This window comes from Chanodichthys erythropterus, chromosome 10 (assembly GCF_024489055.1).
Source record: "Chanodichthys erythropterus isolate Z2021 chromosome 10, ASM2448905v1, whole genome shotgun sequence".
Taxonomy (NCBI): Eukaryota; Metazoa; Chordata; class Actinopteri; order Cypriniformes; family Xenocyprididae; genus Chanodichthys; species Chanodichthys erythropterus.
Genome location: NC_090230.1, coordinates 14,064,852 through 14,082,100, shown reverse-complemented (window position 1 = coordinate 14,082,100; position 17,249 = coordinate 14,064,852). Strand labels below are relative to the sequence as shown.

Sequence of the window (17,249 nt, the reverse complement as noted above, 5' to 3'; positions counted from 1 at the left end):
CTTAAGCGAATATTCACAGACTTTATTATGAAAAGTAGTAATAATATGGATGACTATAAACACATGAAGGTTTAAATGTTTAAATGTTCTTGTTTCCAATATAACAATGCTGTGAGCTTTGTCACGTAGAGCCGCTCCCTACAACTGAACCGAATAAATGAGTAAACGACGCCCCCTTCTGGAGGCTCAAGGAACACGCCGAAATAGAGGTCCGTTTCTCTTCAATACTGTTGCATCTCTTATTTTTAAAAGGGAGTTTACAGCAAATGATTTCACAAACAAAAAGCAATATTCAAGAGACAAAGTTAAAATCAAAACTTTATTTAGATTGTGCAAGTCAGTACAGTTGACAGTGTATGAGATTCCTTTCTATGAAGCTAAGGCAAAATAATTTATACACTTCTATCAAGATCTTACATTTTATGCATCTCTTAACTTGGAAATGGCACACGTCCAGACACTATACTTCACAATGCATTACAATGCAAGTATGACCGTCAACAGGAAAGCGTCATTTAAGCAAAACAAAACAAGCCTCGACTAAAATCCCAACTTCACTGACTTTACCTAAATATATATAACCATGTCATTGTCCTCCACGTTAGAATTTCGGAAACTATAACGGATTATCCGAGAAGCAAATGACACATTGTACTAGCACTTGGTCCTTAAGGGTTAGAATGGCAGGAGTAATCCTAAAATTCAACATTGGAAACCATCTAAGCAACATGAAATTAAGCTTGTTTGACATTAAACAGAAAATTGTTAGCCAGACAAAATAAAGTGGCATTTGACCATCCACATGGAATAGTGCACTTTAATATGCAGTAACAACAGGAGTACTGCACATAAAAGTTGTTAATTTAAATTAGTTTAATAATTAAAAGACAGCATGTACAATAAAGTGGCTAAACATTAAGGCTTACAGAAAGGAAAATGACTGGCAAAAGGAAACTGAAAGAGAAAATGGTTGTTTCAGCGATCTATCTGTATACATGCAGCTGAACAGTGATTTGACACACACACTCGGTAGATGTTTCAGACGTTACGGTGCGTACACTCATGAAGAACAGTGAAAGGAGCCAGGAAGACAAGAAAAAAAAGAAAAAAAAAAAAAAAAAAAGCTCATTCCCACATTAAGAGATTTTCACAAAACACACTTCTACAGCAGGAATACAATCATGCAATTTCCCCCCTCCCCCCAAAACCACTTTAAAAATGTCTGCTGGCAGCACAATAAAGATACGAATAAAAGAAAAAGGAGACCAATGAACAGCTCAAGACATTTACACTCAAGCAGAAGGTTAAAAACTCGCAGGATGCACTATAATGTGCTACTCAAACTCAACACTTCTTATGTCTTCAACAGTAGTCATCAAGACACCTGAAATGAACCAAAGAAAACTCAGCTGGATGTGGTAAAACAACAAAAAAAAAACATTTGTTTATATTACATTTAAAAAAATATATATAATAAATAAAATAATGCTAATATGTACAAACCATAATAAAAATGTATAAAATTATATAATTTGATATTTATTCAATTTAATGTGTATTTTTTTATATTCCATTACAGAGTTCTTATAAATTTAAAAAAACCATAAAAGTAGTTTATTTTTTAAAAATGTATAGACTATAAAAGTTAAATTATAAAATATTGTTTATAAAATATTACAGTATATTATATCAAATTTATGAACAAAGTCCATAATAGAATAAAAAAAAAAAAACATGAAAATAAAAACAAATATTTTATTTAGTTATATAGTTTATATATAGTTATATAGTAAATTTTATTAGATTACATTAATTGAATTTATAAATAGATACTTCAAGAATTATACCTTTTCTCCTTTTCTCAGTTGGAGTTTCTTTGCCGGACGTTTTTGTCTTTGTGGTTGGTAGCGGCATTGCTCTTCCTGTAAGAAACAGTGGCACGTCAGTTCTCTCTTTGATGTGCATATGAATGTCCTGAGCTAGAAGCACAGTGAGGGGCTATTGTCTAGACTTCAACATGGTCTTGAAGTTCCTTTGAGAAAAACTGCACAAATATCTGCACTTCTCAAGATCTCATCACAAATGTTACAAAACACTTACAGTGGCGCAGATCCTGAGTCGTCGTCTACAGGAATCAGGAAGACATGGAAAGAAAAAGAAAAGAGTTAGACACTCATTTTACAAGATGACAAATGTAAAAGTCTACAGTCTACTTGTAGAGTTACAGTAGCTTGTCTAAGCTCTAGTTTGACAGCCTCAAGACAATGAGAGCCTTAAGTTTAAAAGCAGAGCACCTAATGAGTAATGTGATTCGGGGGCTGGAAAACCTTGTTGATATTCTTAATTGGTCATTTCTATTGCTAAACATGTACATGTCAACTAAACACCGCTATGGATCTTTTTACAGCACTACTAATGATGATTCATGCAGAATAATGCATTTAAATGGACCATGCAGTCTGATGTTGGATTGAAAGGATACATTTAGTTGTTTCAACCCAAGAACAAACATTTCCAATCAAGTATCATTTGTTTGTAGCACAACCTCACCAACATTTCATGTTGAGAAAAACATGTTCTTTTTCTGCATCAATCATGGGGAGAGGCTCTCGAACAGCATTAAATCACATTTGTAAACTCCTGCACTGGACTTCTGAAGTCAATATCTCTCCCAATATCTCTTCCTATTGAAAAACCACCACTGATAAATGTCCTGCCTCAGGCACGCACAAATGTGGACATAACGACTGTATGGAAATGATAAGAATTATAATTTTATAACATATGACTTTGGAAAATTTCTGCAATTAATAAAAAAAAGGTACTTTTCCTTGCCATTAAAGTGAAATGACTGAACACAAACATACAAGCTTGATAAAAATGCTCATTTTATAAGAATTTCAGATGGCACAGAGGCTTTTGCATCTGAAGTCTAAAAATACATTAATTTGGGATTTAAAAATCACAAAAATGTATAATAAGAAAAATCATAAATACATGCACAGCTTTGTGGAGGTTTCATTTATATCTATATAAATAGTTATTTATACATTATGAATGTATAGAACATATACTATTTACATTATTATTGAATTTTATCTTTTTAAAAACAGACATTAAGTGCCATAAAACTGCATGTATTAAATCACTGATTTATGAAGATAAAATATAGTAAATTATAGGTAAATAAAGAGTATTTTTTATAATATATTCATTTTAAGGGTGTTTAAAAAAAATGCTGTTTATATACAAGTAAATAGTAGTGTATATTATTTATGATACGTAAATATATGCAGCTTGTGGGTATTTAAAGTCACTATAAATGCTTGTTTTAAAAAATAATAATAATAATAATAATAAATGAGATTAATAAAGTAAATGGTATATTAAATTCACATTTATATGTAAATTAACTTTATAAATACTTTATAAAAAATGTTTTTTTTTAGTTTTTTTTTTTTTTTTTTTGGGGGGGGGTTTAAGTGTATAAATTATATAATATATTATATTATATATAAACACATTTAGTAAAACATTACTAAAATATTACAGTTGCTGGCAAGGTTGTGCTTCAGACAGTTAGACACAATCAGAAAGCAACTTTAAATAAGATGTGAGCTGACACCCAACAAACAATCTTTTAAAACAGTGCTGAATCAGAGTGTAAAAAGAGCCATTTGCCCAGGTTCATGCAGAAAACACTCAGAATGACAAATACTGTCAAAGTAATAAAGTTGGGATTATATATTTTGCCACCCTTGTTGCTATATGAATGCTGCCTCTCAGAAATGAATGAGAGGCAGGAGGAAGTCGCTGCTAGAATGTAGGGCTGAAGAATAACATGCAATGAGAAGATGATGCAGAGAGCATGCGAGGCAAAATAACATCATCTGTCTGAAATTTCATCTTAGTTATGCATAACACCTTGACATTTAAAACCCATTCTGAACTGCAATATGTCAGACTCAGCTAAACGCTTTCACTGGCTACGGGAGAACCAGTAAAGCTGCTTTTCTTGAAACTAAGTCTGAGGAATCTGGTTCATTTTATCGTCCTATTTAAGACAAACTGCCAGTGAAAGAGTTGTACTTTTCAGGCTATCAGGGAGAGCATTCAAACTCCCAAAACCACTCGTTTAAGCAAATCCACTTCAGTCTGACATGCAGTTTTGAGCACTTACCACAACGTAAAAGCAGCAGCGAACGGAGAAATAAACAACGTAAATCATAAAAATAGACTCAGCTAAGGCAAAGCCACACACACTACAGCCAAATAAAATAAACATACAAAATCAAACAAATAGGATCTTGCACCATTACGTAATTCAAAAACAAAAATGTAAATTTACATCCACTGATCATTTGTACATTCAAGAAAATGGAAAGTGAAATATAATTATGACATAAACTGCTACATCACATACCATCAGTGATCTCGTCGGGCTTTCTTCTCTTCTCGTAGACGAAGATGATGACGACGAGGATGATGACCTCAGCGACAATGCCAAGGAACGGCCACAGGGCGGCCAGCTGGCTGCGTACACGCAACTGAATCTCATCCCGGGCTGTTCCCATTTCACTGGTGCCACGGCACTCATAGGTGTCCATGTCACTGTTGATGTCCAGATCATTTATGTAAAGCATGGTCTTGTTGGGGGTGGTCTTGATCTCATACTTGTCACCAGTGCCATTGGCAATGTTTTCCTGTATCTTGAGGACACAAAATTGTTGTGTTAAGGCTGCAGGATTTAGTTCAAAAATCATATTGTGCTTATCTTGATAAATGCGGTGATTTGAAGAGCAACACAACATAATACTACTGATACAACCACCATAACCAAATAAATAATACTAGTGGTTATGTCCGGGGCTGTCACTAATGATTATTTTGGTAATTGAGTAGTCTGTCAATTATTTCTGTCAACAATGTTTGTGGTAATAAAAATAGACCCCAACCTTTAAAATACACGAGGCAATAATATTTGGTTCAAATAAAGTATCAAAAGCAATTAATCCTATGGTTTTGTTAAAATACATAATATAAATAATCTTATGTACATTGTGCATTATAAAAAAAAATGCCTGCAGAGGGCGCCAACGGCCTGGTATTGTTACACTTAACAGCAGATCAAATCCTTGTTTAAAATTGGCTAAAAGACATTTAACCCTTTCAAGTTTGAGTTTGAAATTCTAACTGACCCCCCAGAGTGAGGTTTTTAAAGGCGACCATTATTTTAGAACGTTTTCCCTTATTGTTTCTATGGCGATGCGTCACGTAACGCGCCGCAGCCACAATAACACTGTATGACAAATGAATCGCTATTATTTTGTGAAATTTATGTGAAATATTCACAGACTTAGTTACCATGTCATCAACTATCTGATTTTCAGATTCTCAAATGTGCAAGCAAGTGTGTTTTGTCATCTAAAAACCTTTTTAAATTATCTTTAGGCACACTATGTGTGTCTGATATGAATAAATGTTAGCAAATTATATTTGAATGGATTGTTATTGCCGCTTCCACAGATGTCTGACATTAGTGTGTATTTTAAAAACTCTACTGGTTTTACTGGTGCTTATGCATATTTAAATGTCTAAAACCTTAAAAAAAAAAAAAAAAAAAAAAGTTTTTTGGGGACGATGTGCGTCATTAGACCCCCGTTTTAGCTCTGCCCAAAAAATCCTGAGCAGAGACTTTGTGAAAAACTGTTTAACGCTCTAACTTCACAATTAAGCATTACTCAATTCACACACTTTGTAATGTGTTTTAGCAATACATTTGTAACATTTATAAAGTGTTTAGAAAGAATTCTCAGAATTGACTTTACAGGGACTTTAACTAGACTTGTCATACAAAAAAAACAGATAGACATTGCAGCTAGGTTAATCAATAGCATGTTTGTACTTCCAAGTATCAACTTTTTAACCAACCTTCAAACTGAATGTATATCTCATGTTATCACAATGGTTTAGTTAAGTCTTCCTTACTATACTCATGTCAGAGAGCTTGTGCCAAGTCCAGTCAGTCGGCAGGGGGTATCCATGGCTCACACATGTTAGGACAGCCTTGTCCTTCTCATTAGCACTTTCAGAGTGTTTGTAGGCCGCTACATGTGGGAAAGCTAACGGGAAGAGTATAATTATGGGTGATGAACACAAACATGTATACAATAAATACAGCTGGAGTAACATCAAAAGCTCTTACCTTTAACTTCAATGGTCGCATTAACCTGAGGCTCTGACCTGAAGACGCATGCATATACTCCAGCATGGTGGTAATCAATCTTTTCAATGCTACCAACAAGAAAAAAAAAAAAAAAAAGCAATGAGACAAATCAAAACAAGAAATTAAGTATCTGCCCCACACTATTTTATATGCCAAGAGGAAGCCCTCAATATAACAACAGCAGCATAGCAATAAAGGTGGTGTGGAGGACAGTACAGTAAAGCAACTATGAACTATAAAGTAAACAGCTTTTCCAGTACACTGCTCAGGCATCCCCATGGATATTTTTCCGACCCAGCAGCTCTACTGGGAATTAAGGTCACCGAGTATGGAGTGCTGGAGGCTCTTAACAGAGAAGACCGAGGCAAACAGAGAAGCTGCACTATATTTAATGAACCTAGATGGATGTTTAAACCCTAAATGTGAAAAGCTGATTACTACCAAAAGGGTAAAGTGCTAGATTTCGCTTTTTTTTTTTTTTTTTTTTAAGATAATCATTTACATGAGGTTGAGGAACATACTGATATTCAGCGTAAGTGTCGCCACTGCTTGACTCTGATTTTTCTATCATCTTGTCATTCCTGGTCCAATAGTGGCCTTTGATGGGAGAGGAAGGGTTTGTAAGGTTGCAGCTTAGAGTTGCAGAAGTCTTGTTCAACACCTCCTCTGGTTCGGTCTTGATGGATGCATCTGCCGAGGCATAAAAGCAAAAGTTACACAAAATTATACTTTCCATCAGCTTTCATAAAATTATGACTCTATAATAGAAAAGAAATCCAGGAAACAAAGTGTTCACTGCTGAGTATCCTTTAAAATGAGTCTACCAACCTCTGGATTCGCTGTGGCACTGTAAAATGACATTTTTGGACACATGACATAACAAATCGGAACATTGCTGTCCAGATGTTCACCACAATGTGCACCGAAAGACACATTGCATTCTACCAAAGGAGAAGCAAAGGTACATTGGAGCTGTGAGCTACTGGGAAACATTGAGTGAACAGTGTATAACAAAAACATAAGAGGGAACAATATTCAACCAACCAGCAACTGGTTTGGAGGCCTTGAGCTTATGAAAACATGTTGTGGAAAAGCACTAGGTGTGCAGTGCAGTGTGTTAAAGCAGTGCTCTAAAACCACCAAAAGGGTTAAGCCACACATCTAAAGAGCCTTTTAGAAGTTCACTGAAAGCAAGCCACATTAATGAGACATAATCAGAGCCCTTTTCAGAAATGCATGCCAATTAGTGTGTTTTACACCTTCTGACCTGTAGTAATGTTAACTGATCAATGCCATTTCTTTAAAAAAGGTTCAACTTTTATCTCACAAGCTCTAGGCAGTGATATGCTCAGAAGGCGTCAGATAACTATGAAAAAACAGACGGTGCTAGAGTAGAAGTCCTGGCATGGGAGGGTGGCAAGGGAGGGCAAGGCAGGGGAGAGTCTGAATCTACGGGACTTCCTCCGCTATACTAGTGGAGACGCCTCGTTTCCACAACATAACTCACGTTCAAATACTATAACGTTCGCTTGTGAGCGAATCCACTTGACTTTGGGTGGGGTCCTGAGGTCGTTGCGGTCAGGGTCGTTTGAGGCGCGGCACTCGTAAACGCCTGTGTCGTTGAGCATTAGGTTGGTGAGGACGAGTGTGCTGGTTGCATGGTGAATATAGGTGGCGTTGATGCGCACGCGATCCTCTCTTGCGCCGTCAAACAGCTGAGTGACGGTTTCATCTGGCTCCTCGCCCTCAATGAACCACCACTGAACTTCAGGGATGGGGTTCCCTATGACCTCGCAATCCAGCTTGGCACTGTCTTCTATGAGTTTCATCTGAGACAACGGTGATTTTATGAAGCCCGCTGGACATTTGACACGTGAATGGGTGATTTGGGTTTAGAGTGGACAGTTCATTGAGATGATATGAATAATGATTAGCAGACAGGCAGGCAAAAAAAGAAAAGAAATAGCAGAAGAGAAAAGAAAGAAAATGTTAGAATGGAAGACATAAAAAAGGCATACATAAATTGGATTTTGAGCATCATGATGTAAGACAATACTTCATGACACCAAAAGCCAACTGAAGAACTTTAGAAGCAAGCATTTTAAAAAGACAATGAGTTGAAGCATGCATTAAAACCAAAGCATATCAAGAAAGGCAGTGAATGAAATTAGAAAAATTCACATGGAATAAAGGTATGAAGTAATGGTGATGACTAATGGGGCTTAAAGGGATAATTCACCCAAAATTGAAACTTCTGGCTTGATTTACTCACCATTATTCCATTCCAAACCTGTATGACCAGTGTTTCAACGGTTTTTGACCAAAACAACATTGGACCCCTCTTGGGGAATAATCTCTTTTATATATCTTTTGTGTTTCATAGAAGAAAGTCATAGGTTTGGCATGACATGAGGGTGATTTTAATTTGAGCCAAGAATTCCTTTAAGACTTGTCATATGATTAGTGGTCAACCGATATATCACTAAGGCTGATGTATTGGCTGATATTTTTTCTGGTTGGCCAATGTGTCCGACTCAGAAGTGGGTTGTTTACTTTGACAGCATGAGGGAGCCTGAGCGTCAGAGCTCACATTCTCCCTCTTCATTAGTTTACAATTAAAGAAAGGTAATATTATATGAAAATATTATAATTTTGCTTCTCTATAATTAGTAATATTGTGTTTATTAATTTTTAAATTATTTCAAATTTATTAAATATGTAAAATATATATAAAATTTCAGCAATTGTTATGCATGTGATTTTTAACCATCTTTAAATTAAAGCGTGATGTCATATTGGCCATTATAACAAGTACATATATCAGTTGACCATTATATAAGATGGTGAATAATAAATACAATTGTCATGAACAGTGTAAATGAGAAATGAACCTAAAAACAATTTTTCTTTTAAACCACAAACCATTCTGCGGTTCATGTAGACTCAAAGCATGTACTCCAGAGAAAAACAAGGTTGTACTGTGCTAATCCCCCATGGAGAGTTTCAATGGAATTCTTCTGATCACCTTGGAATAATACACACCCTGAACGACACGGAAGTACGTGCATAGCAGCTTGAACAACAACCCTACCCTCCACATCAATGAAAACACCACATTGAGATCTGCCTCAGACCTGTTGTTTCTTCCTGCAGTATAGCACGTTTTCAGTGTGTTTAACTTTAAAACAAGAGTAAGGTACTGCTCCCATTTTGTCTGCTGCTGAGAGAGGAATGTTTTAGTGAGTTACCCAGGGAGGGGTAAAAAGGGTAGATGTCCACAATCCACATTACATTCAGAGCAGTAGGACTCCACACATGCCTTAGGCCTGAAATAACATGTGCCCTTTGAAAGGAGAACAGGCTTCATTCATTTGACCATCATGAAAAGGTCACCTCCAACATTAACTAAGTGGACCAGAGAAGCCACAAATTTAAAACTACTTATAAACAAGCACTAAAAGGAATTTAAGCATATTTGTATACATAAGTGCTTAGATTTAATGTTACTATAAGACAGATATATTGACCAAATATGTCAAACCTAAATTGTAAATAATTCCAAACAGGGAGAACAGTAAAGTACAAAAGTATCACTTGGTACAAAGTCTGCCAATACTAGATAATTAACTTAACCTGTTCTAGTAAACAAGCCAATAAGTTCACCTTCTCACAAGCTGACATGTGGACTAAATGGCAGAAGAAATACTGACCTAAGGTCACTTGTGGCATCATCATAGTTTGTTGGCTCAAGCCAAGCCCATGATTGAATGTTGATAAATGTGGAATATCCTTCCTTATAAAAAGGTATTTAACTACACAGTATGTCATAACTGTTTAAATCACAAGGTTTTTTTTTAAGATTGCTAAAATGTATAAGGGACATTTATCTTGATTAAACAAAATTGCATAAAATGCAACATTTGCCCAATTTGGCCCATCTCACGAACTGATCGCAATTTAATGACGTAAAAGTCACCATTGACGTGCACATACACATTATACAGATGAGGCTTTTGCGCCACGTTCTGCTTTGTAACTACACGAATCATTAGTAAACCATTGTGAATCGCACATCTTTATTTAGAACAGGTTGTCCCGATTCAAACGAGTGCACACAACATAACATGATGCGTAGATCTTGAGAAAATTTTTATGTTTATACATGCAAGTAGTTCTGTTGTTCAATAAAACACTTGGATCACTTGTTTGGAGAATTATTTGGATACAAATGCTATCATTGTTCCAAATGCAATAACTTTTGATTGCTTTGAGATATCAACACAAAATTTGGCCCAGATGCAGTTGACATGATTGTGAACAAGCCCAAGCTTGATTATATGACCCGTCACATTTACTTTCTAATAGTTATCATGTCAAGTATGAATAATAAAATAAAAAATAAATTGCATCACTTTTTCTGGGGTTTTCTTAGTGTTGTAACTTAACCTCCAAACATGATCAAAATCTGTTTTTCAAAATTTGAAAGGTTTTCTATCAAACAAGATAATGTACTAGACACCTTTTTCTTTTTTATTTTAAGAGTTATAAGCTATTAGTTTTAAGTTTTGAAATCATTACAAATACCTTGTGTAAGGGGTTTAACAGTGACCATCAGCAGACAACTTACATATCACTTATATAAAGCTTGAATGGGAATCGGAATCAGTATGGGCCGATCATGACGACAAGAAATTTTGGAGTCATATCGGCTGCAAAAATCCTAATTGGAGCTTTCCTAATTCTCTATTCAATAAAACAAAGTATGACAAAAGTGTTTTTTTTTTTTTATGCAATAATTTCTCAGAAAACAGACAAAAGAAAGTATCAAAGTATCGATTTCAATTTTGTCTTGGTTTGTCTTTTTAGTTTATTTTTCTTTGCAATGATATCAAAGTAGTGACAGATATATTCTTTTGAACTGTGACGTTAATTTGTGACACTCAGACGAAAAAATGAAAGAAACATTAGGCGGGGACTTGGTTCTATTCATCGATCGTTGATTGGATTTTGAGATGTGCACACCACACACCACACTCAGAAATCTAGGCAAACTTGAAGTCAATTGTAGAAGGGTGGGGTTTAAACAGACTAAATGATTGGAGATGTCTGGCATACAGCTGTTGTTTTCACTGAAAGATCAAGTTATGACATTTTGATTTAATATCATGAGGTGAATTAATAAAACAATGAATTATTTAGAATAAGTTCATTAACATGAATTTACATTTCATGCTGACTTTAAGACTAGTTAACTAGTGGTTCAGGCAACCCAGTGACTAGCTTTTACAGTATATATTTTTACATTTCCCCACAGATTAGCTAGTGTAATTAAAAAGTTGAAGGACAGGACTATCCTCACCCACCATGCTGACAAACACCCTCTCTAGGCATTTTCCAAAGTTCAAAATGGCTGCCAATATCACACCAACCACAAAAAAAAAAAAAAAAAAACCCTGCCCTTTCGCTTTAACACAATTTATTGAGCAGAGCTGAAGATCAAATACTCAGGGGAAAATCTCATTGTAATTGAGACATTATGACTTCCACCATCCATCAACACAGCCTGATGTTCTGTACGCATGTACTATGAGACAAAGCAAGAACAGCATGAGCAAACATGTTGCTTTTGCACAAATTGTGTCATTTTGAGGAAGTATCAATGCTTACGTGCACAAAAGCACCTCCTAGGGTGTTTAGCACTCTATTTCTAACTGTGAGCATGAAGCTGATTATGTTCGGATTTACCGACCCTGCCATTCATCAGCTGCTGCTGGGGACTAAACAAATTATGATGGGGCCAGACCATAAAACAAAATCATTCTCATTACTCTGCCATTTTCATTCATCATGCAAAACAACTGATTTATCTAAAAGGATGGGAATGATGTTTAATATATTTAAATACAAATTTAGCAGTACATGATTTACATTTACAACTAAATGCTAAACTTTAAATATCGTAAGTGAGTGATGATTTTAGGTCTACAAGTTCAGTGGGTTTGCATGGATTCCTGTGCCATTTCCAGTGATGGAACATTATAATGAGCTTAAGCTAAGCCTTTTACTGAACAAGGGTAGACTAAAAGATGAAAATTGCTGCCTGGTGGCCTCCTTCATGCCAAATGATTGGGCGAAACATGTTTTGCCTCCCTAAGCTTTCATTATAATTACGGTTTTCTCTCTACAAATGTTTTACTGTACTTGACAGCATGTCTCCAAAAATGTCTCATGGCTGCCTGCTGCTTACTGTTAGTACATCATTCACTGGAATAACTGACCTGCCAGGGATAAGGACAGGCATAAATATTTTAACAAGCAAAGTTTGGATGAGTCCTTGCGATAATTAAACGTCAACTAAGAAGCATGACCCAGAGAGAAGATCCTCTTCAGTTTGAGAAATGTGTAACTTAGAAGGCTACAAACACCCCCTGTGTTGGGATTAAAGGTTATTTTTCATGAAAGAACAGCAAAAGCACGTGGTGGGTTTTGTGAGCTTTGTACTTTGGCTTTAAAGGGATAGTTCGCCCAAAAATAATTTACTCACCCTCAGGTTGTTCCAAACCTGTACAAATTTCTTTGTTCTGCTCAACACAAAGAAAGATATTTTGAAGAATGTGGGAAACTGAAGAGTTCATTGACTTCCATAGTATTTATATAACGTTATATACATATATTATATGGAAGTCAATTGTGCCCCAAAGCAGCCTAGTTACAAACTTTCTTCAAAATATCTTCATGTGTGTTCAACAGAACAAATACATTTATACAGGTTTGGAACAACTTGAGGGTGAGTAAATGACACGATTAATTTTTGTGTGAACTAACCTTATCCCTTTAATACCGTGATGATCATTACTGTCGCAAACATCTTAACGTCAATTTCTAACTTTTTTTATTCATTGCTTCTATCAATATAGTATATAACCTCGTTTGATAAATATTTTCATTTTTGGAATTTGAAAAGACTGAAAGAGCATTAACGTGAAAATTATTCGACAATCATAAGCTGTTCGCTATAACTGTTAGCTCTGTGCTCGTGAGCTTTTTCTCGTGCTCGACAGTTTGCCGACGGCTTCAACGACTTTTTAACATTTCAAACCCTTACAAACGTTCATTAATTATGTGTTTATTTATTGTGAGGTAAATTCAGCGCAAACAGTCGGCTTGTTGTCTAGTCTAGGTCATGTTTATGTCAAGAGAAGGCCTGTGAAAAATGAGCTCGCGAGCTACATGATCAACAGAAAAACGAGACGCCTTACCTGTCAGCGCCTCGGCTTGAAACCAGCCGATACAGATGGCGAAAATGGCACCAAACAGCTTCCTTCTCATGGTGAAGTGTTCTTAAATGTGTAACAGTATAAATATCGGGCCTGTTTCTAGAGGAAAACACGGCACTGGTGAAAGACCTCGATGAAGCCTCGTCGTCCTCTACTTGTTCCGAGCTTACTCAAGAACGCGCACGTATACAGGCGAAACTTTCTGCGTCATCACGTCCGGTCCACAACGTCACCGCCTTATGTGCTTGTATGCAATTTTTCAAAATGATTTCGACATCTTTGGTTTTCAGAAAATTGAAGGCTCTGTCATTGTAACTAACCAAACGCGTTTTGTGAGTATAATGTTCGAAATTCCTTCTAAAACAATACATTTAATATAATTTATACATTTAAAATTATACATTTAAACTTTTTGAAAATTGCGTTCTGGGGTTGGTTCTGCATCTTCATGATCCATGACTGACATGGATGTACAGGAAGCTCAAAAAATGGCACTACTGAGCAAAATTTAAAAACATGAGGGGAGAAATGACAAAACAAATGAAAGCAAGACTTATTTAAAAAGTTCCTATGAGGAAGATGACATTTAAGTATAACAACTTAAACTAATCTGCTACTCACAAATTTGCTTTAGTCACCATGTTTTTGTCATGTCAAGCTTGACAGACGTCATCTGTCCCTAATGAAAGTAGCACCAAAACAGAGATTCTGCTAAACTTCTCCCTATATTTTCCACCGTAGATGAAAGTCATACAGGTTTGGAACGACATGAGGGTGAGAAAATTATGACACAGTTGTCATTTTTAGGTAAAATATTACTTACTGTTTATTAACATGACAATGACTATTGTTTCTAAAGTTTATACAGGAGAGGTTGTAAACTGCAAATCCATCTCAGCAGACAATGTTCTTCCTGTATGTTTGAATTCATCCTCATCAAAGAGCTTCAAACTGTGCTCATTGTTCGCTTGTTCCATTAATTATATAGGGAATGGTCCTTTCTTAGAAAAATATACATGTTGCATCCATGTGGAGGTATTTATGGTGGGAATGTATTAGAACAGATGCCTTTGTTTTATTTTGTATAAGTCAGGCAAGTCTCACAGGAATAAGGGGGTTAAATGCAAGAGCTTAGAACCAGAATACAGTCAACGGAACTAAATAACCCTTTATCTTCCTAATTAATATTAATAATTAATATTAAGCTTCTTGTGTAGAATTATAAATATATGTACTATATATTTTGTTATTTAAAAACATAAACCCCCTGGTTTCACAGACACAGCTTAAGCTAGTCTAAAATGCATGTTTGAGCTGCTTTAACTAAAAGTATCTTGCATTGACATATCTTAAAAAATGTCAGGAGCCATTGTTTTGTCTCAAGATGCACACCAGTAATGTTTTTTTTCTAAAAGCTACATAAATGCCTTAATTGAAATAAAGCCTAATCCTGGCTTAGCCTATGCCCTGTCTGTGAAACTGGCCCAAAGAGTTTTAAAGACAAAACAGGTTGAGGAAAAATCATTGTGATTCAACTATTTGATAGAGGTATTACTCAATATAGGTCTATATGTATTTGCTTCTTCAAAGTGCATTTTGATACAGAAACAACATAGATCATTTCTTTATAAAACAATGAGGCAATTTTTAATTTATGACTCAGGCTACTTCAAGGAAATCAGCTTTGCTTCCATAACACTTGTATGTAGAAGTATGCTGCTTGTTAACCTCAACATTAGTTTCTGCAAACCATTAAAGATGTGCATTATCGAGCCTCAATCACACCATGCAGGTCGAAAGCCTGTGACTACATCTAGGAATTTAAACCTGGATATATATGTGGTCCTAAAACCCAGGCGAGAATTAGCATTTTAGCATTAGTGTGTTTTTTAGATGAGCAGTTTTCAGTTTAGCATAAAATAAAGTCTGTACTTAACATTTACATTGAAGAGACTTTTACATTTTGTTCTACAACATAAATCACAGCCACAACAGTCAGATTTGTATACTGTACAAGCTGTTAGAAAGAAAAAGAGTCAGAAACAGACTGTTATATAACTGTTATGCTGCCCCCAGTGGCTTGTGTTCATATGTGGCTGTCCAAATACTCTGAGCCCTGTCTTTCAGTCTTCTAGGGAGAGAACATGACAATGACCTCCAAGATGCCTGAACATTAAAGCAGGCTTAAAAAAAAAAAAAAAAAATACAGTTAAATTACACAGATTTGGGTATGCTACAGAAATTTTCAACAACAAAAAACACATTTCCGTTTATTTCTGCTTATAAAAATACTATTGCAGGGTTAATGATTCAATGTCTAGTTTGATGTTGTTTCCTAGCTTATTTGGTTTGAGCTTTATGCTTTATGCGATGAATTCAGTGTATTTGAATTTTGATTACATATTCCGACCAGCAGATGGCGCGATTGCTCAAATGTTTTTCAATACCAACGGTTGTCTTGAGCAACGATGGTCTTTTAGGGTGGCGCAATACTCAATAACACAAATAATACATTTGAAGAATTGGCTGGTCTGAGCTGGTTTAAGCAAGTATTTAGCTGGTTGGTCAGCTGGTCTCACAGCCTGACCAGCTAAGACCAGTCAAGTGGTCAAAATCCCTCTAAAACCAACCAACCAGCTTAGGCTATAGTTTTAGCTGTTTTTTCAACAGGGAAGTTTATGTAGATGACAAAACAATATTGCTCATTATGCAGTTTTACTAGATTTCATAATATATAAAACCTGTCAAATTCCACTCTCACTTCTTATTTTTCAATAAGTCAGTCAGTAAATGAAAAATGATGGGAAAATGATTAGTTTAGCAGCATGATGAATTTCAAAGACACTATCTGCATCTGCATTTTAAGCTAACGTAAGTGTTTTATCATATTTAAAGGAATCCTTGGGGCTTTGGGGAAAGAAAGGCAATAAATCCATTCTTGGATCCATTCTAAGATACTTAAGCACAATCCCATGTGGGCTGTAGAAATGATGATTTAATGGCCTGTAGAGACATATCTGTAAGATATCAATCCAAACCCTGTGGCTGCCGGGCTTGTGCCCTACCTTTTGAAATGCCTCCAGCTTACAGGAACAGATCAGAATCTCGGGGGGTAAGTAGGAGTTTCCGCATAATTGTGCCTCAGCCAATCACGGCTCCCCTGACCACTCGCCTGACCGCGATTTTAGATATCATTTTTAGGGTGTGCACTCATCACAATTATGACCTAGAGTAACACTAGAAGCAAAACATGGGTTTAAGTTTTACAGCTGGGAATCAATTGTGCTTGTGCTTTCAGCAAGCAAATGTATTTCGGTAGGCTAAGTAACATTTCCCATATTTTTTCTATTAGGTCTATCTGAACTGTAAACAATACCCCTTTGAATTTATAACAGTTGCTAATTAGTTGCCAGATTGCCAGTGCGCACAAAAATAGTTGGCTGTGCAAAAATGCTCTTTTGGCCAAATCATATTGCATTAACGACTGATAATGAGAAATAATGAGAAAACACCCCCATTTTTTTTTTTTTTTTTTACATCTAAACACTTGTGAAACACAACATTCATAGTATGTTGAAGTCATATTTATGTTAACAAGGTTGTTCAGTTCATGAAGTCTTCAGTTCCCCAGGCCCATTGGTTTGAGTTTTATCTGATTTGTGTGGGAGCGATGACTGGAGGAATCTGACAGTACAGACGCTGCTATGTTTGCGCCCATTAACTCAGCTATTGTATCCACTGATCCA

The 17,249-nt window shown here is 35.8% G+C and overlaps 1 protein-coding gene across 2 annotated transcripts; it reads right to left on the bottom strand.

The window, feature by feature from the left end:
* Positions 1-305: 305 nt before the first annotated feature.
* On the bottom strand, positions 306-13,702 carry bsg (basigin). Of its 2 annotated transcripts, XM_067396136.1 has the most exons (9): positions 13,486-13,702; positions 7,734-8,084; positions 6,748-6,916; positions 6,206-6,294; positions 5,989-6,122; positions 4,424-4,709; positions 2,101-2,125; positions 1,848-1,922; positions 306-1,384 (listed from the first exon to the last, which is right to left on the bottom strand). In XM_067396136.1, exons 1-8 carry the CDS (start codon positions 13,553-13,555, stop codon positions 1,862-1,864), a joined length of 1,185 nt encoding a protein of 394 aa, XP_067252237.1. In that variant the 5' UTR covers positions 13,556-13,702; the 3' UTR covers positions 306-1,384; positions 1,848-1,861. The 2 variants fall into 2 exon arrangements, with proteins under 2 accessions (XP_067252237.1, XP_067252236.1); XM_067396135.1 differs by lacking the exon at positions 7,734-8,084 and having other exon boundaries at positions 13,486-13,692.
* Between the last annotated feature and the right edge of the window lie 3,547 nt (positions 13,703-17,249).